This window comes from Necator americanus, chromosome IV (assembly GCF_031761385.1).
Source record: "Necator americanus strain Aroian chromosome IV, whole genome shotgun sequence".
Lineage (NCBI taxonomy): Eukaryota > Metazoa > Nematoda > Chromadorea > Rhabditida > Ancylostomatidae > Necator > Necator americanus.
In genome coordinates, this window is record NC_087374.1 from 21,500,452 (window position 1) to 21,520,885 (window position 20,434).

At 41.3% G+C, this 20,434-nt stretch overlaps 1 protein-coding gene across 2 annotated transcripts; it reads left to right on the plus strand.

The window, feature by feature from the left end:
* Nucleotides 1-4,724: 4,724 nt before the first annotated feature.
* Nucleotides 4,725-19,422, plus strand: RB195_002218 (uncharacterized protein; the record flags this gene model as incomplete). 2 transcript variants are annotated; one of them, XM_064199376.1, is made up of 20 exons in its annotated part: nt 4,725-4,850; nt 12,149-12,255; nt 12,324-12,492; nt 13,040-13,141; nt 13,335-13,406; nt 13,584-13,743; nt 14,782-14,941; nt 15,081-15,198; nt 15,693-15,839; nt 16,378-16,512; nt 16,631-16,756; nt 16,850-16,963; nt 17,034-17,102; nt 17,588-17,647; nt 17,784-17,891; nt 18,065-18,308; nt 18,371-18,518; nt 18,579-18,669; nt 18,922-19,047; nt 19,375-19,422. In XM_064199376.1, the coding sequence occupies 20 exons, from the start codon at nt 4,725-4,727 to the stop codon at nt 19,420-19,422; spliced, it is 2,430 nt and encodes an 809-aa protein (XP_064055257.1). The 2 variants fall into 2 exon arrangements, with proteins under 2 accessions (XP_064055257.1, XP_064055258.1); XM_064199377.1 differs by lacking the exon at nt 18,922-19,047.
* Between the last annotated feature and the right edge of the window lie 1,012 nt (nt 19,423-20,434).

Below are 20,434 nucleotides of genomic sequence, written 5' to 3' on the forward strand. Positions count from 1 at the left end.
TCGAGAACCATAGCTGAGCAGCCGATCGACGAACTTCTACCGACAACAATTGTGTTCTCTCGCAATTGAATGATGCAGAAGATTCGAAGGGAAACTTCTTGTTTCTGGGCCTATACTTCCTCTTTTTTTCATTGGTTTTCCTTCATTTGTGGACTTCAAGTTAATTTTTGAATATTTCAAATTGAATTGCTCGAATTGAACATTTCAATCTGAATGTTTTAAGTGAACTCAGTTTGTTTGAAATAGTAATATTTTCTAAAAATATTACTATTTCAAACAAACTGAGTTCACTTTTTTCATATAATACAACGATGTCAAAAGGATTTTGGATTTGCTGTGTATTTTTCTTCAGACAAAAGCGAGCTGTAAATTTTTTCCCTCCCAAAAGTTGCGTTGATCTAAAAATGCTACTGGAAAATAGTAGAAGAAATGAAACATTGAAAGAGAAAAATACCAACTTTTGACTCCTTTTCTGTTTTATTCTGGAAGATTTTTGTTGTTACTGTTTTTTTTTTCGATTTTGCCCTCGGAAATATGTCTTTGAACCACATAATAAGCATTATGTGGTTCAAAGACATACTAACAACTATCTCTCTGGACAGTTCGGAAACGAGAATCCTGGAATCCTAACATTCTTTTGTTTTTGAGAGCAGGTGGTTGATTGACTTTGTTACAAAAGAGCTCTCGTCACTTTGACAAGGCTTTTGCTACTTGTCCGACATTTCCTTTTTCCCCGGATTTTAACGAAGCTAAAACGATGATGGCTACAGGGGTCGGCTGCGGTTCGGACGGATATTCAGCCCAAAAGCGGCTAAGAAATTTCCGGATGGTGAAACATCTCGCTAAGGATATATTTATTGTGTCTTTGGAGTGATAAACATGCAAAAGCGAGCGTCTTATGTTCTGCTGCAATTAAATTTGCTGTTGAAAATTCCAATCGAGCAATTTCATCTCCGTTTCGGAGATTAGACGAGTTTTCACGACGAGTGAAAGAATTATCTCTTATGCTAATTCAGCATGGTTTACGTACTGGAACGTTTCTCGGAAGATTGGACGAGGTGTGCCACCGGTACATTTATTAATCAGGTCAAGAGGCACGTCCACATTTCTGCAACAGTCATCGAGATGGACGTGGTTTCGCCACGACAGAGCTGCTTTCCAAGTTGTACAGAATTGCTGCTATTTCTGTGGATTTCCGCGTAGTTTTGGCTGCAAAGCTCAGTTTTCCGTCGGTTAAAAAAGTTATTGTTTACCATAATCCTCGCAATCTACGTGCTCTCGAAAATTTTTACATGATTACATTTTTCGAAAAACAACAGGAATTCCTTTTGTGCCAGTGCTTGCGACCCCGTGACGAAGTGCAGTGGGAATTTTCATTGTAAAATCCACGAAAAACATTGTGGACAGCTCCTAAACGCTGCGAAAGAAGTACTTGCTTATTACCTAAGTGCAGGGGTTGCAGCTGCTCGCTCAACGGGATTGATAGTTATGTGACGGGGACACTTCCGCTGCTTGTTCTTCGCCGACCGGATCATTGATCGCTTATAAATCACGGTTGTTCTATTCTTTCCCGTTTCTCATGTCAAATCACAAATTTAAATTTTGTCCAAGTGTTTCGATTCCGAAAAAAGAAAGAAGAGAATGAGCGAATTGTTGCCGCGAGAAGCCGCTTCATAAAGCCGGAGATTTCTTTCCTCGCTGCCTGCGTCTCCGGACTGGCCCGTTCCCCTTCGATTCCCTCTGTTTCTTTGCACTCCAACCATTCACGTGAACAGTGCGTTTGGAACTTCAAATTGATTATAAGTTAGTGGAAGTCTGTTGATATTCCCTGATCATGACTTGAATCAGAAAACTAGCTTTTCAGTTGGAAAATGTTCAGTTTCCATAGTGTAACATTTGCTTTCGATCTGAAAGTTCATATTAATCACTAACGTTTGATCAAATGATCTACTCGTTTCTATTTTTTCTTCAACCTTCTTTTTCGTTGCTTTTTTCCTGAGATTCTGTGATTTTTAGCACCGGAAGTTTTGAATGTTGACGTCTAGAGCTCAAAAATCTCCACTTGATTGCAGTTCTGTCCAAACGCAGCTCAGCTGGAGCCAGCCAACGATGAATGTGGCTCTTTAAAAGAATTTTGAAGTGGACTCCTTGGTGACACCAGAATAATTATTAGATATGGCAAGGACAAAAGAAAAAGAGTTTTCCGTCCTTTAAATCGTTAGTTATGTTTACGGCTGCTTTCAAGCGGTTGTCCTGAGTTGAAACCAAAATATAAATTGCCGCGTACACAACTGTATGAGTAAACCATAAGATAAGATGATTTCTTTGTTTCCCAACTACATTTGCTTCTTTTTTCTCTTCTTCACAACATTAAAAATGATCCATGTGTTTGTAAATTCTACCTGAACGCGTTTCAGTCAACTCGACGGTCAAATCAAAACGAAGAATTGCGTTTCGACAAAACTTTCTTCCTGTCAACGAAATCGCTTTCCTGCCATTCTTCGGTTTTTAAAGCATACCGTGCTCTAAAAATCACGATTGAGCTCACAAAAAAATGATTTCATTTCCTTAACCCAGGAAATGATGGGATGAGTAGCCGAAATTCACGTTTCTTTAAGACGACCTATTAAAGCCATTTCTCACTATCATTTCATGTTTTTTTAAAAATTGTTTTAATAATTTTTAATGGTTTCCAAAGTAGTGGTCAAGATTGCAAAACACTAATATGTCATTTTTTTAAAACACCTCCTCACTTAATTGTAGAAAATTTGTCACAGTCTTCATTTATGTTGTTTACTGGTTTCAACTTGATTTCAACCACTCCTCTTTCAGTGTTTTCAAAATTATTCCAGGGCATTCACTAGTTCTTTATTTCAATTATTTCTGTTATATTCCTTTTCAGTTTTAATTTTTCAGCTGTTCGCAGAGAACTAACGAAAATTTCCAGTATTACTTCGGTGTTGAAGTTTGAAAATATTTCAGCACTTGATTCCGCACCTATTCGTTCTCCGTTCATTCAGAACTTCTTTCGGTTTGTCTTCTCCCTGTTTTCTTCTTTTTTATTTTTTTTCTCGTGCGATAAATAAAGGATTTCCCTGAAGAGCCATTCTTCCGTAGTGGAGGTGAGAGGCCGCGTGTTGAAGCCACACAACATCATCAGTAAAGTCACCCGTTTGCTCTCTTTTCAATTCTTCCTTTCTTTCGTTTTCTTCCTTTCAGGACCTCCTTCCACTTTTTGTTCTGAATGGTAACGTTTATCTAGAAATATTTAGCAAAAAATCAAAAGTTTGTGTTGTGCGGAACAAAAATTCTGTTCTAGAGGATTTTTCCTTCTCTCTGCACGATTTCTCCGTTCCAGTAGTAGTGGAGAGTGGGATTATTACATAAGTCACAATTTTACTAAGAGACTTATTTGCTCAACGCCAGCTGATCACTTGATGCCATCAACAACTCTGCTTCGGCCTATTTTCGCCCTGTTTTTCTTCGGTTTCCTTTCTAGCACTTTCTTTCCCTCGTATTTGTGCGATTACAAGCACTTCGACGACTAAAGCCTAACTTCAGCATTAAATCTCTGAAACTCATAACTAACTTATGTTTCGTTCGTTGGTTCTAAAAACGACATTCTCGTCGCGATGGATTTGTTCTCTTCGCTACTTGGGAATTTCTCTCAGTTTTTGTTTGATTATTAATGATTTTTCTGAAGCTGGCTTGTTACGAAAAAGTTCGATTTCTTTTACTTCACGCTTGTTTTGTTCGAACTTACATGATTCAATTTTTTTCTGAGTTTATCAAATTTGTTCGGAGATGAGTCTCCAAGGACGACCATCTGGAAAACTATGTATTTCACGAGGGAGACAGGGAGGGAAGGTGCGAGAACGTGGGATGCGCAAAGCTGCCGCTCCTCTTCCTAGCAAGCACAGCGGTTTCCTATCCGTGAGATGATAAATAAAACACGCAGATAAAAAATAAAATTATTGGGTCCACGGAGCGAGGTAGAGTAAACGAAAACCAACATTTACGAATATTTAGGTTATCTTCTTGCTGGTTAATTGGTCAGCAGGATTAAATAAAAGTAAAATAGAGCTGGTCTCAGACGGACTTTATGTCCGTCGTTTTTTTTCCCTATGAGTGTTTCTCTTTTTTCCTAATGCTTTTACTTTTGCTATGTCGAGAAGTCATTATTTTTCTGGCCAAATTCTCCAGTGTATAGTAATTTTCGGGTACGTTGTTAGGGTGGTAAGTAGGTAAATATTGTAAATAAACGAATAAGAGGAATAAAAAAGTAAATGATACCTCAAAGGATCTGATCAACGTTTCATCTCTCATCTCTACATTTTTACTTTCACTTCCTTTTACTGGAAATACAAGTATGCGTTGTAGATACCCTCAACATTCGCATCGTATTCTAACGATTTTTTCGATAAAAACATTTCCACTTGAAATTCGTGAAATATTAAGGAACCGCCCATGACCTAATCGAAAACTAATCCTACTGTCTGTGTTCTTCAATATCCAGCGATATCTTACACGAACTATAATCTTATAATCACCGCCTTTCATTTTCTTACTTTTCATTCCTTTTGTTCCTCTACTTGCTGCTCCATTTTTTTTTTCATTCGCGTCATTGTAGGAGTGTGTTATTCGCGTAGGTCATCGAAATTAGCTTTCGCTAATTTCTTTCGCTCCAAGTTTCTTTCGCTCCACTAAATAATTGCTCCTTTCAGATGAACATATTATTACTAATATTTCCGTTGATATGTTTTTCACATGCAGCTGACGACGATGTGCAGAAAGAAACTGGGAACTCGTCCACAACAGCCGAAACCGCTGCCTCCACAACAGCTCCGTCCGTGAGTTTTTCGCTTTTTCAGGTCATAATCTCAAAATAAAGGAGAAAATTTCGACTTTGACCTTTCACCGGTTGAAAAGACTTCTAAATCCATACCGTAGATGCCTAAATTTTGTGACTAATTTTTTTGTTCGATGACTAATTAATGTGTAAAGATTTAATTTATTATAATGTAAAATCTTAGTAATCTAATATTAATAACTGATAGTGAACTTCCAGATTTCTGATTTTTCCCCTTCTTCTTTGCATTTCTGTTAGTTTTTTGTTTTCAATAGAAATAACTTATTTACTACGATGAGAAATATGCTTACATATTAATGTTTCATTCTCCATTATATGCACGTCTTTTCTACATCTCTACGTAATTTACCGTAATATTTCGAAGCACTTCTCGTCCACGCTGAGCACTAATCCACGCCTGTCTATCTGCAATTTCCTATTCTCTTCTCTGGGGAGATTCAGCCTCAGATTCGTGTTTAGACAATTGAGAGAATACCAGCCTAGTTGCCATGGGAAACACTCACAGAAAGAGAACGAAAAGGGGAGGAAAGGAAGTAAGCAAGAAAAAGAAAACAGAGAAGAAGGGAAGAATGGAGGGGAGAAGCAAGGATGAATGAACGAAGGGATGAAAAAGAAGTAGAAAGAAGCAGTTCGTTAGAAATCACCTAATGAATCACGTTTCCGTGTGTGAGTAGGTTTCTGTTTTTTCTGTTCAAATATAAATTTTAGCTGCGCTGGTCCACTATTTGCTTGTACTGATTAACAATGACCCTCTCACTAATCCCCTTCCCCATTTACACATGACGCCTGTTTTATCCGCAGCGTAGCAGACTGACCTTTCCTCGATCAACATCTTCGTACCCCGCTCATTTGTACTTCTTGTCCGTAATTCGGAGACAAAGATCGACGGAATTCCTATATCCTGTCCGGAATGATCTACTCCTACATTTTTATGCGCTTCCATGTGCTTCGAACCAATGTGTCGGAAGTTTCGTTAAGGAACGATATTTCTATTCTTCGATGACGAGCTCTTTGCTACTTGGCTGTAGGAAATCTCCATCATTCCGCTGCCCAATTTGTAGCCTTATTTATGGATAGATTGATTATTCGTGTAAGAAAAATTGACTTCAGAGGAAAATGTTCCGCGCAAATCTCTGTATTTTGCATGTAAGAACTAACGAAAGTAATATTTCCTCGACAAATATTAACAAAAGAAATTAACTGAAATCCATTTATTTTCTGGATGGGTTGATAGTGTAATTTTTTTTTGTCCATTGCACAGACATTGATGAAATTGGGTTTCAAGAAATCTTCGGAACACTGGGGATCTAATGAGATGCGGAAAAAAAGCGTCGACAAATCACAGTTGATCTATCGATAAGCCGCATTCAATGAGGAAGATGAAACGAAGTGCTTTTTTCTCTGATTACTGCTCTGATTTTTCCTTATTGCACCAGCAACGTTTTCAGTTTTCATGTTTTTCCTATGATCATGTGTTTTCTGAGCTGTATTGTTCCAAATCCATCTTCTCCGGGACAAGAAATCGCAACAGCAGCTGTTGTTTATGTTACTTTACTTAGACAAACTCGTTTTTTTCTAAGATGCAACGTTTCAAATCTACCAATGAGAGCTCTGAATCCCCTCATCGAGTTTTTTTGGTGATTTCTTCGGAACTTAAATCCACTGGTCGATGATTGTCTGAGCTAAGGGGGCGGAGTTTATTCCAATCTTTCAAACGCCTATAAATGGATGGGCGCAGATGGGTGTCGCCGCTGCTCTTACCTCCTCAATCAGTTTCCCCTTGTATGCTGTCGCTGCCTGATGTTATTAGGTGCGGTGCATTGACGCAATTTTGCGTACTGCCCTCAGGGCATACGCAGGTTTTCAAATTATGCGCGCGCCTATTCGTCCTCCAAGTGTCCAATTCTATTCATTCCATTGTCTTCCGCTCTTTTCTACTCGTTTTCGTTTCTATCAAAGAGGACACGCGAACAATGTGGCTCTCTCGTGAAAAGGGGAGTTTTGGCCGAAAAAAGGAAGCAGGAAGAGCGGCGGACAGCTGATAGCTGATCGATACCCGCTTTTTCTGGTATCTCCGCTGCTTTCGTTTTGTCCGGGATTTCTTCTTCTTTAGAGGCGGCTATTGCGCAGCCGGAAAGAAATTCCGCTCTGATTGCACGATCGATTGTTGGTTCGAAATCGTCCCAGTGCCGACCGAGCCTTCGCTCTCTCTTGGGTCAGTGAATAGGTACCAGATTCATCTGAGAGGACGAAAACGCTCTACACTTGGACACATCAGCTCGCCTCGCTATAGTCATTAAAGGCATCACCCCACGAATCTGAGGTGGTGCAGATTTCAGGTGGAGTATTCGTATACGGGATGGGAGACTACGGAGAGGGAGGTGATTCCGTCCATTTCTTCCTAATTGCCGTAAAAAAACGGTCCGGAAGATACGGCTTCAGGCGTTTTGGCGCACTATTTTCTACGGGAAGTTCGATTGGAGCGCGCCAGCTTTGTGCGGCGCCGCATCTTGCGGGCCGTTTTTTAGGGCAATTAGGAAGAAATGGACGGAATCACCCCTCTCTCCATAGTCTCCCATCCTGTATACGAATACTCCACCTGAAATCTGCACCGCCTCAGATTCGTGGGGTGATGCCTTTAAGGGTGCAAACGCGTGCATGAGCCTAAAACGATTCTGAATCAAAGTCGAACGCAAGGGAATTGATCGACGGAACACACTTTATCCTTCCTTATTTTTCTCTAGTTTGAAATAGGGTCAAGTCCGAGGCGAGGCGAGTCCCGGGCTCCTTGGAACAGCGCAGCTCTACTTTCGAATTTTCCTCGAAACCTTTCCAATTGTACACTTCTACTGGCCGGTGACCATAAATTTTATTCCATGCGCTGGTAAGCAGCGCGAGGAAAAATCCGCCTTGTCTGTTGTGATTGAGACGGATTACCAACATCGATGTCACAGAAGTGTTCCGCATGTTTTTCCCCCGTGACGGACGAATTCCTAACTTCTGAGATTCTCAATCGCTTTGTGTTCATTCTAGACATCATTGAGCATTTTCAGTAAACATTCGTCCGTGATGGCCGTTTCTTTCTTATCGAAGATAAAGTGATGTCCATCTCTTAGCTAATCAAAAACCCTACATTGTTGACTGAAAGCATTCGCGAGAAAAAAAAATTCTCGATTAGGGAAGCGGTTAAAGCATGCAGGCGGCATTTTTGCTTGTTTTTGTGTTACGCGGACGAGACTAATGCTGACAAATCCGTGCCTCGTCAATACGAGCTGCCCGGATTTGCAGAAGGACAAACTCTGGTGATTTGCTGTAGTTGTTTTCAGGCTGGTGCTAGCTATGCGTTACTTGTTGCTCTTGTTCCTCCTACCACTTTCGATCCTTGATTGGACCTGCGCTTGAGTCCCAGGTGGGAATCGCGTTACGAAATTGCTGACAAATCCGGCCTGATTGTCGCTCAGCTGTGTCGCTCCTTTCCTACCAACTTTCTTCTTTGCCTTTCTAGATGAATTACTGGTCTTCGTTCACTTCATGCAGCCGGGTCAAAACGGCATGAAGCTCGACGAAGTCGCGCAAGCGGCTGCGCTCAAAGCGGCGCAGTGGAGACAGCGGTTGGGATCGACGTAGGGCTATCGCGAACTGCAGCCGTAAGTGGTGCTGGCAGGAATCCCCCTCCATCCTACCTGCGGGCGCATCTGCAGTCCTTGCGCGACTGCAGACAAGCTTCATGTCGTACCCGAATATACCATCAGTTAGATTGGCGTCTCCCTAACGAGTGTGTGATAGTTAGATTGGTTTTTTGATAAATTATGAGATGAGAATAGCTTTTTAGAAATAACGGGGAGTAAAAAAAGGATGAGTTCAAAAAAAGTGTTCTGGCCTGACGAATGCATCGTTTCTTCAGTGAAGGTCTCGAATGCTTTGAGAAACTGTGCGAAAACGCTCTGATTTCATACATTTTGAGGTGGACTGTGGATTAAAGTCTTGCATATTCCTATATCTTTAGGGGGCAAAAGTTATGTGAGTCATTTGTCTACTTTGACGCTACAAATATGCTTCAAACATCGGAGATTCTACAAACAGCTTTTTTGAAAATCGAAGCGAAATCGATCTTAACTGATTAGTTTCATTTTCTTTCCATTTTCCATGTATTTGTACGTTCCTCATTGCGACATTCCACAAATATTCCGATGCGGAATGTCCATATATAAGCAGTGATGATTTATCGTGCCCCTTCTTCCAGGCTTCGATGTGATTGAAGTGTTTTTTTCCCTGGAAGGGGCGGGTCATTCGTTCCCGTCTCCCCTGAGGTACTCCTTCTTCTCGCCGAGAAGAAACGCGGACGTTCCTCCGTATCGCTCTGACATTCGCGGCCCTCAAAATCGTTTTGTTCCTCTCCAAGGTTTTCCTGGACATCTCCCGGGATTTTTCTTTTGTCCATACCGTAGACCTATGCGTCCATTATGCAGAAACCTACCTACTGAACTCACTGCTTTCTTATTCTTGTTTTTTTTTAATAGTTTTCTAATACATACTCAGAAGAGCACTACACAACGCTCAGAATCCCTTTAAAATACAGCTACATTTTATCCCTCCCAGGAAAGGAAAGTTCTGCAAGTTCCCGAGCTCATAACTCGCATTTACGAGTAAAAATCTACTAGAAGAGGTTCGGAGAATGCAGGTCCTCAAGAGACTTCTAATTGTGGATGGAATTTGCATTTTCCTCAATGAGCGAAGTCTGCATTCCTCATAAAAGTTTTATGCTTTTTATAGTTGCAGTCCCGTTAGAACACCAGTCAATGTCGACTCTCCTTTTTTGTGGTTCTCTAGAAACGTCTCTCGTCATTTCGTTGTCCCTGCAGCAAATGAGTAGCCATTTTTACAAATAGCACATTTTCGATCTTTCTCGAAAGATTAGAAATTCGGAACAATTTGCAAATTACTGCACATGACATTTCGGCAAAACCTAGCGACCAAACCAGATCCTTTAGAAACATGAATTTACTACGTTTTACGCGCATTTCCATGCTACGAGTTTTTGACACGCATTTCCAAACCAAATTTCCCACAAATTTTTGTTATATGGTTTTCAATGGGTGGAAACATGAGAATAGAAAAAAGTGAATTTGCAACAGGGAAGAGACCGTATCCCACATGAATCTCGAAAACTAGAGCAGGAAAACGTTTCTTGCCCAGAAATGTTCATGTTGGAGGCTACCAAGAATTCCGAACATACAAGAAATGGAATACCTCGGCCGAAAACCCATAGAGAATTTTGAAGAAATATGATATTTTGAAAGAAGGTCATAAAAATGCTTCGAACGGATTCCCAACATTATACACAATTTCCATTTACCTATAGGAATTTTTCTTTCCTTTCAATCATCACAACATGTTGCTAACTTATTGTTTAGATTATTTGAACTAAAAAAAGACTCGAATTCTTGATTTAAAAAACTTGAAAAGAATAAAATTACATGAGAGTTCCCAAATCTACAGACGTGCAACTATGGGTCATGAAGTGAGGTTGAGACCAGTTCAGGAAACTGCTTTTTTAATTTGCATTGTAATGGACGTCGTCCGTTCCCGATAAACAAGCACTTTTAGTTCAAGTGGACGAGTTTTTCTTCCTAGAAGAAGTAGAAGTGGGGGAAGAATGTCCAAAAAGACCTCCATCTCGTTGCAGTTGCGTAAGCGGCTGCTCTCGAAGCGGTGCGGTGGAATGTAGAGGTTTGGACAGGAGTGGGATCATCGCTAGATCCTCTCGGATTGCAGCGATGAGTGTTGCTGGTGAAGGTCCCACCTCGATCACAACTGCGAGCGCAACCGCCTATGCGACTGGATCGAGCTTCAGGTCGATTTGATCCGAGCACATCTTGTTGCATGCAGATTAATCAGATAAAGTATTACGTTCTGTTCTCTTTCTGTGTGATTTCCCCCTCCTCTTTCATTATATCCAAACTGCTTTCTAATTATATGCAAATTTGCTGTATTCGCGAGAAAAGCGATGGTTCTATGATGAAATCCATACGCTGTGGGTGTTTTAAGGTAGTAGGAAATGAATAGATAGTTTACGAGACTGTTCTGTGCAAAAATGCCCTTTTTCCTTCCTCTGTTTCATTCTTCGTCCACTATTGAGTTCTCTCTAAATACTCAGAAAAAAAGGTGTAGGAGCTCTTAAGAGATTTCATCGTTGTGATAATAATATGGTCAAAGAAAACAGCGAAACGAATAAAAAATAACGAAAAGCACCTATTCCACTTCTGCCCTTCAATTTCTGGAGTTGACAGAATTTTAGGAAAACAGAACAGAAGCAGTTTTGCATAGAAGAAGACAGTTAAACTGGTTTCCTCATCGTTTCCCACTAACATCCGCAGCCTGTGTGCGTAAATCGTTGATGTCAAAGAAGTGAAACTCATCCTAGAAGTCGAAGCACTTTTGCGCACACTCCTAGTTTATCTATGCAGCTTGTTTGACACTCTCTGGGTTAGTTTTTGTAGGAGAAAAATGCTGTACTACTGCAATGCTGTAATACTGCAATGGCAATGAATCTATGAAGAATTAGGGTTGTTGCATTATGCGAAGAAAGAGGGCGGGTTGAGGATGTCGGTACTGCGTTGATGATCCATTTCCCTCCACCCTCCCTCTCTGCCTCATGCGCTAATTTCGTGGCAGTTAACATCATTTTCATCCTATTTTCATTTTTTTCCGCAGGATGAAATTTTTCTTGAAAAGTTGTGTCGCTTTCGTTTTCTTCGTTTGTTTCTGTGGAAATCGAAAAGCTCAGTTTGTCTTCTCGAGTCCATAACGAGACTTCAGCCCACTCCGAGTTTATTGCGCTCAGAGAAAAACAAGCTGCAGAGCAGCTATCGCGTCCTTCCCCTTAAATCTTCTTTTTACCGTTGCTGTTCTGTGAATGTCAGTGTTGGGGGACACGCTAAAAAAACACTCCACGCTGGTAAACTTTCGGGGTTACGGAAGGAGAATTTAACGTGTGGTTACTTTGGATGTGTGAGGAGGAGGAGGATTGGCTCCTCTGTGCGCAAAATTCTTCCATCACTGAAATCCCTTTTTTTCCTTGACTGGTTCTACTTCCGAGCGCTTTCTGATTGTCTAATCCAACTCTGTGCTGGCCACTTTTCATTACCGTAGACGTCGTGAACGAATGAGTTCTAGAAACTTCCAGCCGATCCTCATGTCCTCGTTCTTTTTTTCACTGCTTAATTTTCATTTAATTCTATTTTCCTACCAGGCGCACTTATTAAGTACACTTTTTAGACCAACGCAGCTCCACCTGTAGCAGCTCCAAACACAACAATGCCGCGTCAGCCAAGTATATTTGGGATGCGAGTTGAGCTACCAGCTGATGATCCCTTTGGCTACGAGTAAGTCCTGTTGATGTCCGAATTATTTTTTTTTTCAAACTGCTGTAAAAAAAACAACCCGAATTTAGTAAACACGGAGTGTGTATTGTGACTCCCGACGAGCAATTCAAGGTGGTGATCTATGGAAATCATCTCGATAAAATCGCTCAACTGATTTTCACTCCTACGAACAGTTGTGCTGATGGCAAGCATGTTGTCGACGCTACAAACGATTTTATAGTACACTTCACTCATAAGGTGGGTCTGAAGCTGCTGCGAGTTCGAGTATTAAGGACTTTTTCCTCTGCAGAAACTAAAACTGAAAGTTCACAGAATAGCTAGATGATAAGGAGTGGAACAGTTAAAGGCAGCGCATCACGAAACTGACGTAGTACAGAAACCCAGGAAACCCGCAGAGTTCGGGATGTAGATTAGGGAACCCATCTAGGCGCCCTTCAATTCCTCAAATCTTCCTGAGGAAAGGCGTGAGAAACGGTGTTTGTTCCTACGAGGTACCTGAAAACGCACCACCCCCTATGCACACCCTGCGTCCCTGAGCGAGCGGTCGAAGACCATTGCATTCTCACCAGCGTATTCGAGTAAAACCAATGAATAGGCTGCTGAGGGGACGTGTTCTAACGTACTTCGTAGGAACAAACGCCGTTTCTGTGCCGTTTTTTTTATGACGATTGGGAGAACTTGAGCGGAACCACGCTGAGTTCCGTAATCTACGACACGTGATTTCCCCGGGGCTTCCACACTGCGTCAATTTCATGATATGCTGCCTTCAAATGTCCTCTTTCAGGCGACGTTTCATCTAATCCTTCCGATGCTTCCCGAAAGCATTCATGCATACAAAATGTGCGTTAAACCGAAAGGTGCCCCACCAGGGATGGAGCTGAGCCCGGTGAGCCCGGCAAAAGTACCAGTACTTATGTTTACTCGGACTACCGCGACGTGTGATTGGGGCAGAGCAGGCACAGGGCGGAGGGGTAGTGTGTCAGACGTAGGAGTCACTGGCGAGTTGCGGTGGCTCGGGGAAGCATAGGTGCTGGCAGCTGTAAATAGATCACCGTTAGTTTAATAAAGAAAGTTTTTAGCTGGATGACATATCAACATGGATCACGACCGAAAAACCTCCGAAAGAGTACTTTTTGCCATTGCCAGTACAGGTAGACTGCTATTTCATATGAATTTCTACTTTGAGTTGAGTTACTCTCAAAAAGAAAAAGAAAGAAAGAAAAACTGACTTTGTTCGTTCATCTGCTTCAGCAGAGATCTCCCTCACGTCCCACACAGAAACAACACTTTCTCATCTCATTTCACAGCAGATTTCTCTAAAATTTCAGATCATGGTAATCGTTTTTCTTCTCTGCCTATCCGCACTGTTCTCGGGTCTCACGCTTGGCCTAATGTCACTGACCCCACAGGAATTGGAGCTTGTCATGAAGGCTGGTTCACCCAGTGAGCAGAAATATGCAGCGGTGATTCTACCGATCAGAAGAAAAGGTATCCTTCATTCCTCTTATCGATGAACCGTAAAATTGAGAGAAATCGTTGCTGAAATCATAGGCGGCACCAATCAAGCCCGATAGCGTTTTCCTTCGCACAAACTGTTTATTTTTACATAGACTGCCGTTTAAACAAGAAACAATTGAAGAGAAATAGACAGGAGAACCCTAAACGCGTAGGAGTGCTGGGAAAACAAGGACAAAAATCGATCTCGGGAAACGTAGCAAGTTTTACGTCCGACGCGACGCTTGCGTTGCGCAATGATCAGACGTCGCGACACGAGCAAAATTTCGGGCAGAGAAAGGGTTTATCAGGAAAAGAAAGCGCGGCAACTCTAGCCTGCATGTTACCGTCATCGTAGAAAACACAGCTAAATGCTGAATTGACGGCTGCAGCAACGTGCACGTCAAATTTGACGCGACCATCTATGATGAGGAATGTGAGTGGGAGGAAAGGAGTAACGCTGTCGCTAAGCTTTGAAGATCTGCTTCTACTCTCGTTATGTTTTCATTTTTGAAGACGAGCACTTCCGTATCTGAGCTGTTTTATTTTTTTTTCCGAACGAGTGCTGAAGAAATTGCAGTCGTTACGTAATGCGATATGCTCCCGGCAGTCTTCACTGACTCTCCCCAGACTCCTAAAAAATTCTAAATTTTGTGGAATCTCCGCGGGAAACGAAGGGGGTGAGCCAAGAATAGTCCTTAATGATTCGGAGCGACTCGAACTCACTTGTGAGTGGAGCTGGCGATTGTAGCTGCACCGCGCTTCGTATCTTTCCGATCCGAAAATACCAAGCGGGGTCGTTTCGCTAAGAATGCGTATTTCTTCAGTAGTCAGGAGATGTTTTCTTTTGAGTTGGCGCTTGTTCGAATTATTTCCTGCAAAGAGCATATTTTTCGCAATACTATTAATATATTAGTGCAGAATATTATGAATGTGACTGGAATTTCAATATTTACCATACTTACTTCACTTTATTCGTTCGGTTGTTATCCATCTATACAACATGCTTTACGAATGCCTATGCATTTCCAGGGAATCTTCTCCTATGCGCTCTTCTTCTTGGCAATGTCATCGTAAACGCTGCAATTTCGATCTTGTTCGGTGAGCTGACTTCCGGCCTGCTCGCACTGCTGGTTTCTTCACTAGGAATAGTCATCTTTGGCGAGATCGTTCCACAAAGTATATGCGTCAAGTGAGTTATACTGGCTATCATTAATTCTACTCCTCGCGATATTCTGAAGGTTCTTCGAAGAAGAAAGTACGTAGGAAACGTCCCCGAAAAAAACACCTTTTGTTGTTTTCTTCACGTTGTTGCTATGATACGTTTTAAGAAAAGGCTTGGCCGTCGGCGCACATACAATTATGATCACGCAAATCTTCATATTTATTACTTATCCGATTGCATGGCCTGTAAGCAAGTTGCTCGACTGTCTGCTTGGTGACGAATATGTGAGTTTTTTTAAAGTCCATTCCATCACTTTGTACACCTCTGATTTCGAGCTTGAAACTCAGTGCAGATACACGGTTACGATGTAAGTTCTATCGTGAAGGATGTGCGAAAAACTAACAAATGAGAAAAGACATCGCTGTTGATGACATACTTCACGATGAAAACATATCAGATTGCGTTTCACCTCTCAGCGTAGTCCTGTTCCGTCCGATTGTTTATCAGATGATTGCGCATGTAATTAGTCCCAGATGCGCTGCTCTGCTAAACTCTACAATCACATTTTAAACCTTAGCTTCACCGTGCCATTAATACTCGAAGAAATCGTAGGATCATGTCCGGCTAATGGTATTAACTGCACACATAAAGGATACATGTGCATGTTGTTTTTTTTTTTCGAAAATGCGCTATTTCTGCACACATAAAGGTACATGTGCATGTTTTCTCGGAAAGGTGCTATTTTTACTTTCGAGGAAACTATGCTCAAAAATTTTAGCAAGCCTATGATCGGAAGCGCCTCATGGAACTAATTCGTATGTCGATTAAAGATGACAACGGACAAATATCGAACGAGTTGAAGATCGCGGTTGGTGCCATGGAAATCGCTGACAAAGTTGTCGAGGATGTGATGACCAGGCTGGCGGTAAGTCTAAATGTTGCGCTGTACCACTACTTGCTAGTTGTTTAGAGACTTTATCGAGATTGCCTAGACTTTTATGAATATGCCACGCCGGAATAGCTAAACATACGTACCGCGGTTGGATTTTGACAATAAATTCTAGTAAATTAAGAGGTTAGGCGAACATCTGCGTCTTCGTACTTGAGTTTCCAAAGCCTCCAATTTTACTGGTTTCGTTCTCGGAATCAAAATTTTGCTTCTTCATTGAATAGTTTTGTGACCACCACGTGCAACAAATCTAGCGTTACACAAAGTTGCTTTGGAATCAATGCCTGCAGATCGTATCGTAATATTCGGTGCGATTGTTCACCTATATTACTGTTTTGTTCTGTTCATTGTTTGTTCATTCGCTTATACAATTGTCACTGACGAAAATCTCACGTTTTCATAAAACAGACTTAGTCTATAACAGATTATTCGGAAGAATTCACGGTGGCATGCATCGTTTTCCATTGTGATGTGAATGATTCTGTTCAAATTAATTATCGGGTACTTGTCGTAGGATGTGTTCATGATTCCCGACACAACAGTGCTGAACACGAAAACTGTGGCCGAAATTGTCAGGATGGGATACACCAGGATACCTGTATATTCTGACGGCGACAAGAACAATGTCACTGATATTTTGTTTGTTAAGGTAAACCTTGCATGAGCGTTTTTCCCTTTCTTCGCCCCTTGCTTTCTTTTTTTTTCTTGTCGACACTTTGAAAATATTATGTGCATGCGTTTTCTCCTCACAACTCACCCCTTTCGAGGATCTTGCCCTTCTCGATCCTGACGATAATTTCACTGTGAAAACCGTGTGTGGTTATCACAAACACCCTGTGAAGTTTGTTTTCAACGACACTCCGTTAAGTATTCTTCTTGAGGCGTTCAAGAAGGTGAGTACGAATCATGAGATCGACGCACTAGTTTCCATAGCATGTTGGAGACCAGTGCCTAGCTGGTATATTGATTAGGCGGGTTATTTTAAGGGCGAAGGACATCTAGCCATGGTTAAAAAACTCTGCGAAGGTGATGATCACGATCCTAGTTACGAGTTGGTCGGTGTTGTCACTCTTGAAGACATTGTGGAAGAAATTCTACAGGTTGGCTACAGTATCTGTTCAATTGGGGTGCAATCTACTCAACATTCTACTCAACATTGTGATTGTTTAGGCCGAAATCAATGACGAATTTGATGTCGTTTCCGATAATGTTAACAAGATTAAAAGGAAAAATTTGCAGGTAAATTTTATCTGAAATAGTTGTTCTACATCAAAATGTCCCTTTTTGGTCTCATAGCCGTGAATTCTCATCCTTATTGGCTCTCCTTTTGAACTGTTCACTGTAACGCCCAGTTTTTTTCCTTTCTTAAAATGGTTATTCTTATTTTTATCTTCTGAGAACTAAGAATTCAGCTCCAACAGGAAACAAGTTAGCGGCGTTCATAGTAGGATCAAAACGACAATTGCGTATGCGGCTTCTCTCGAGGCGCTTCGGTGGAATGTAGCGGCTAGTACCGTGGTGAAACCCTTGCTGGCACCACCCATCGCTGCAGTTTGCGACCGTCACAACTCAGTTCCAATTGCTGCCTCCACTGCGGCGCCGCGAGTGTGTGCGCAAGCGCACCGTAGCTACACTCGCGATTCATCTCGTTTTGACCCGACTATAGTTGTGTCAATAGTGATCTTTTTTGAAACTGCAACGATTGTAAATTACTACTATTTCAGCAACGTGACATGTCGAAGATGTTCGACAAGGAGGCACCTCAAATACAGATTTCTCTCCAAGTTAGCAGTTTTCTCGTGTATTCTTCTTTTGTTTCTTCGGAGACTTGTAGAGATATATGCAGTGGGATTAAGCCATCAAAGTCTTTTCTGCATGTCCATATTTTCCTGGTAAGCGTTACAGACGATTACTTTGCAGATGCAGATGGTCGCTATTCAATGGTTGGTGGCTAACGAGGAGGCATTTTCACCAACATACATAGACACAAACGTCTTGGAACGCTTGATAAGAACTAGTGCTAGAAGGGTTGGTTACATCGTTTTGGCTTGAAAAGGTCAACCTCTTTGCAGTTCCTCAGTCAGACCGAGGAGTTTTATTATTACTTAGATTCCATTCTGTAGTATCTTTAGGGTTTGTCTGTCGAGCTTTGCTTGATCCCTTTCTGCTAAAAAATCGAATGAAGTTTATACTTCTCTTAGGTTGACATCTCTGCCTTGATGGCGATGTCCCACGATGCTGTTAACGTGCCGAGATTGGCGAAACTGTACACCAAGGACGAAATGAGTGATCGTTTTGTGCTGATCCTAGAAGGCCGAGTACAGGTCACCATTGGTCAAAGTGGAATGATGTTTGAAGCTGGACCATGGCATTGTTTCGGCAGCGAAATATTGAAGAAGCTGTTACAAGGGGCTGCCACATTAAGTCGTAGCACCTCTATTGTAGGTAGGTGTAAACTCTGAAAAAATTTTCCGGTTGACTTATGGCATGATTGCTTTTCTTCTCAGACACAACTGATCTTTCTTGTCGACGTCCTGATCTCATGTTTAAACCTGACTATTCCGTTGTTGTTAAAGAAGACTGTACCTATCTGGATGTAAATGTTGCTGCTTATGTAAACGCTTACAAATCTTCTTTGATGCAGAGGGAGAAAGGGTTTGTGTTACTCTTACCATTGTATTACTGAGGTAAGCAGTAATAACGAAGTGTTTGCAGACGGGATGACGTGTCTATCGACGGATATCCTGTATTGTCTCGCTCTCCATCTCCGACAAGACGAAAAAACACGATCTCAGCCAGAAAAGAGGTTCCTTTATGCTATATTCATGCATTACTAACCGTTATCCTTAGTGATATGAAGACAACAAAAAAAGACGGGATTGGGAATCATTTCTCTGGTTCGAGTATATTCGAACCCTGGATAGTTATTCAGTGGAATGACAAGTTACCTAATTTTAACCCTGTCAATACTCATCGTGGTTGTGGATATGCCACAATTTTATCGAGAAATAGGGCAGTGCACAACTACTGCGACAAATTGATTACTATAAATTTACAGTCGGCTCCGATACTTGATCCATCCGCTTTGCTGGTACCTGCTAAGGTACGGTCATCACTAATAGAGGCAAAAGATGCCGTCAAAGCGTTAAACGCAAGAGAGAACGGCATCGCTCATGAAAATGAGGTTGGGACTTGTGGTTTATCTTGCAGTTATTCTTTTAGCTTTAGTTTTAGTCGGAGGCACTTTGGTATTTTACACTGTCTGCTTAGGTTTAGCACGCTTTCCTGTGTTTTTTTTAAACATTCTTTCTTTCAATGCTACAGAAAAAGGGGGTCGTTATCGAAACTGTGCAGACAGAATTAGTGCCGTCACAGTTTTCCCAATCTCATTTTTCGTCCTTTTTCCAAACAAGATATCGCTCGAATACAAAAGAGCGCATCTATGGCTGTATTTTGGAGATTTATCTTTATTAATTTCTTCTGAGTGATTTCTATATGTTTTTTTTTTCAGGAAGAAATGAGCTTGTTACCGGATACGAAACTTGTTGAAAGTGTATAGATCACATAGATACGTTATTTATTCGTTGTTTACACTTTATGTATTACGGGTACGCATTTGTCGATCATGTTGTATTCTTTAAACAGATTGTCTATATCAGGAACGAATCTGCCTTTCCTTGTAAATGAGGGAGATTGTTGTATTTTCTCTGATCTCTTATTATTAGTCTGTGAGTCAATAAGTGAAGTCGCGTCAGATGTTTAACATTAGTGCCTTTACAAAATGATTATCTAGTGATAGAGTATCTAGTCCTGTTAATAAATAATAAATAGTCTCTAAGCGTGTGTTTATCTCTTTATTCCCATTGCTGTGCAGTAATGCTTGGAGTTATACCCTTCCGAAGTGTTTTTGTAATTTTAGGATTTGGTCCTTCGCCAAAAAATATGGCATGTGCAGTTAAAATTGTGCACTTTCGATTGATATTTCGAAAGGGTTGAAAGAGGAATGTACACCTAATCCTACGTCCTATAAGCAAGTACTGTTATCCCAACACATGGCCGCAGTATTATGAAACCATGGGACCATGGCGATCTGAAGAGATGGCTGGTGGTAACGTGGATCCTTCCACGATGGGTGCGTATCGTTAGGTACCCGCAGCCGATTATCTGCAGCCGGGTAAGTGCCTGCAGAAGAGGCTGTCGGTAGGCCAGAGCAGGCATATCATGGGCTACTTGTGATCACTAAGCCACGCCCATCCATCACCATATCACTGAGGTCATGAGCAATGTTTGTGTTGCAATAACGTGATAGAGTTGCCCTCTACGAAGGTTCAAAGAACAAAAAGGCAACAACGTGGCAATGTAGAAAGTGGAAGAGAACGTAGAAAATGAAGATGCTAAAAATGAAGCAAAAACATAGGAAATTTGTACAAGAACAAAACAACATCAGAAAACATAAATGCAGCTGACTATGTTCCAAAATAAAAGTTAAAAGGTGTAGAACCGAGAACCAGGTTTTTGAAAGATGTAACTGTGTGGTTGAAAAAACTGTATAGAAGATATGGATGTAGATT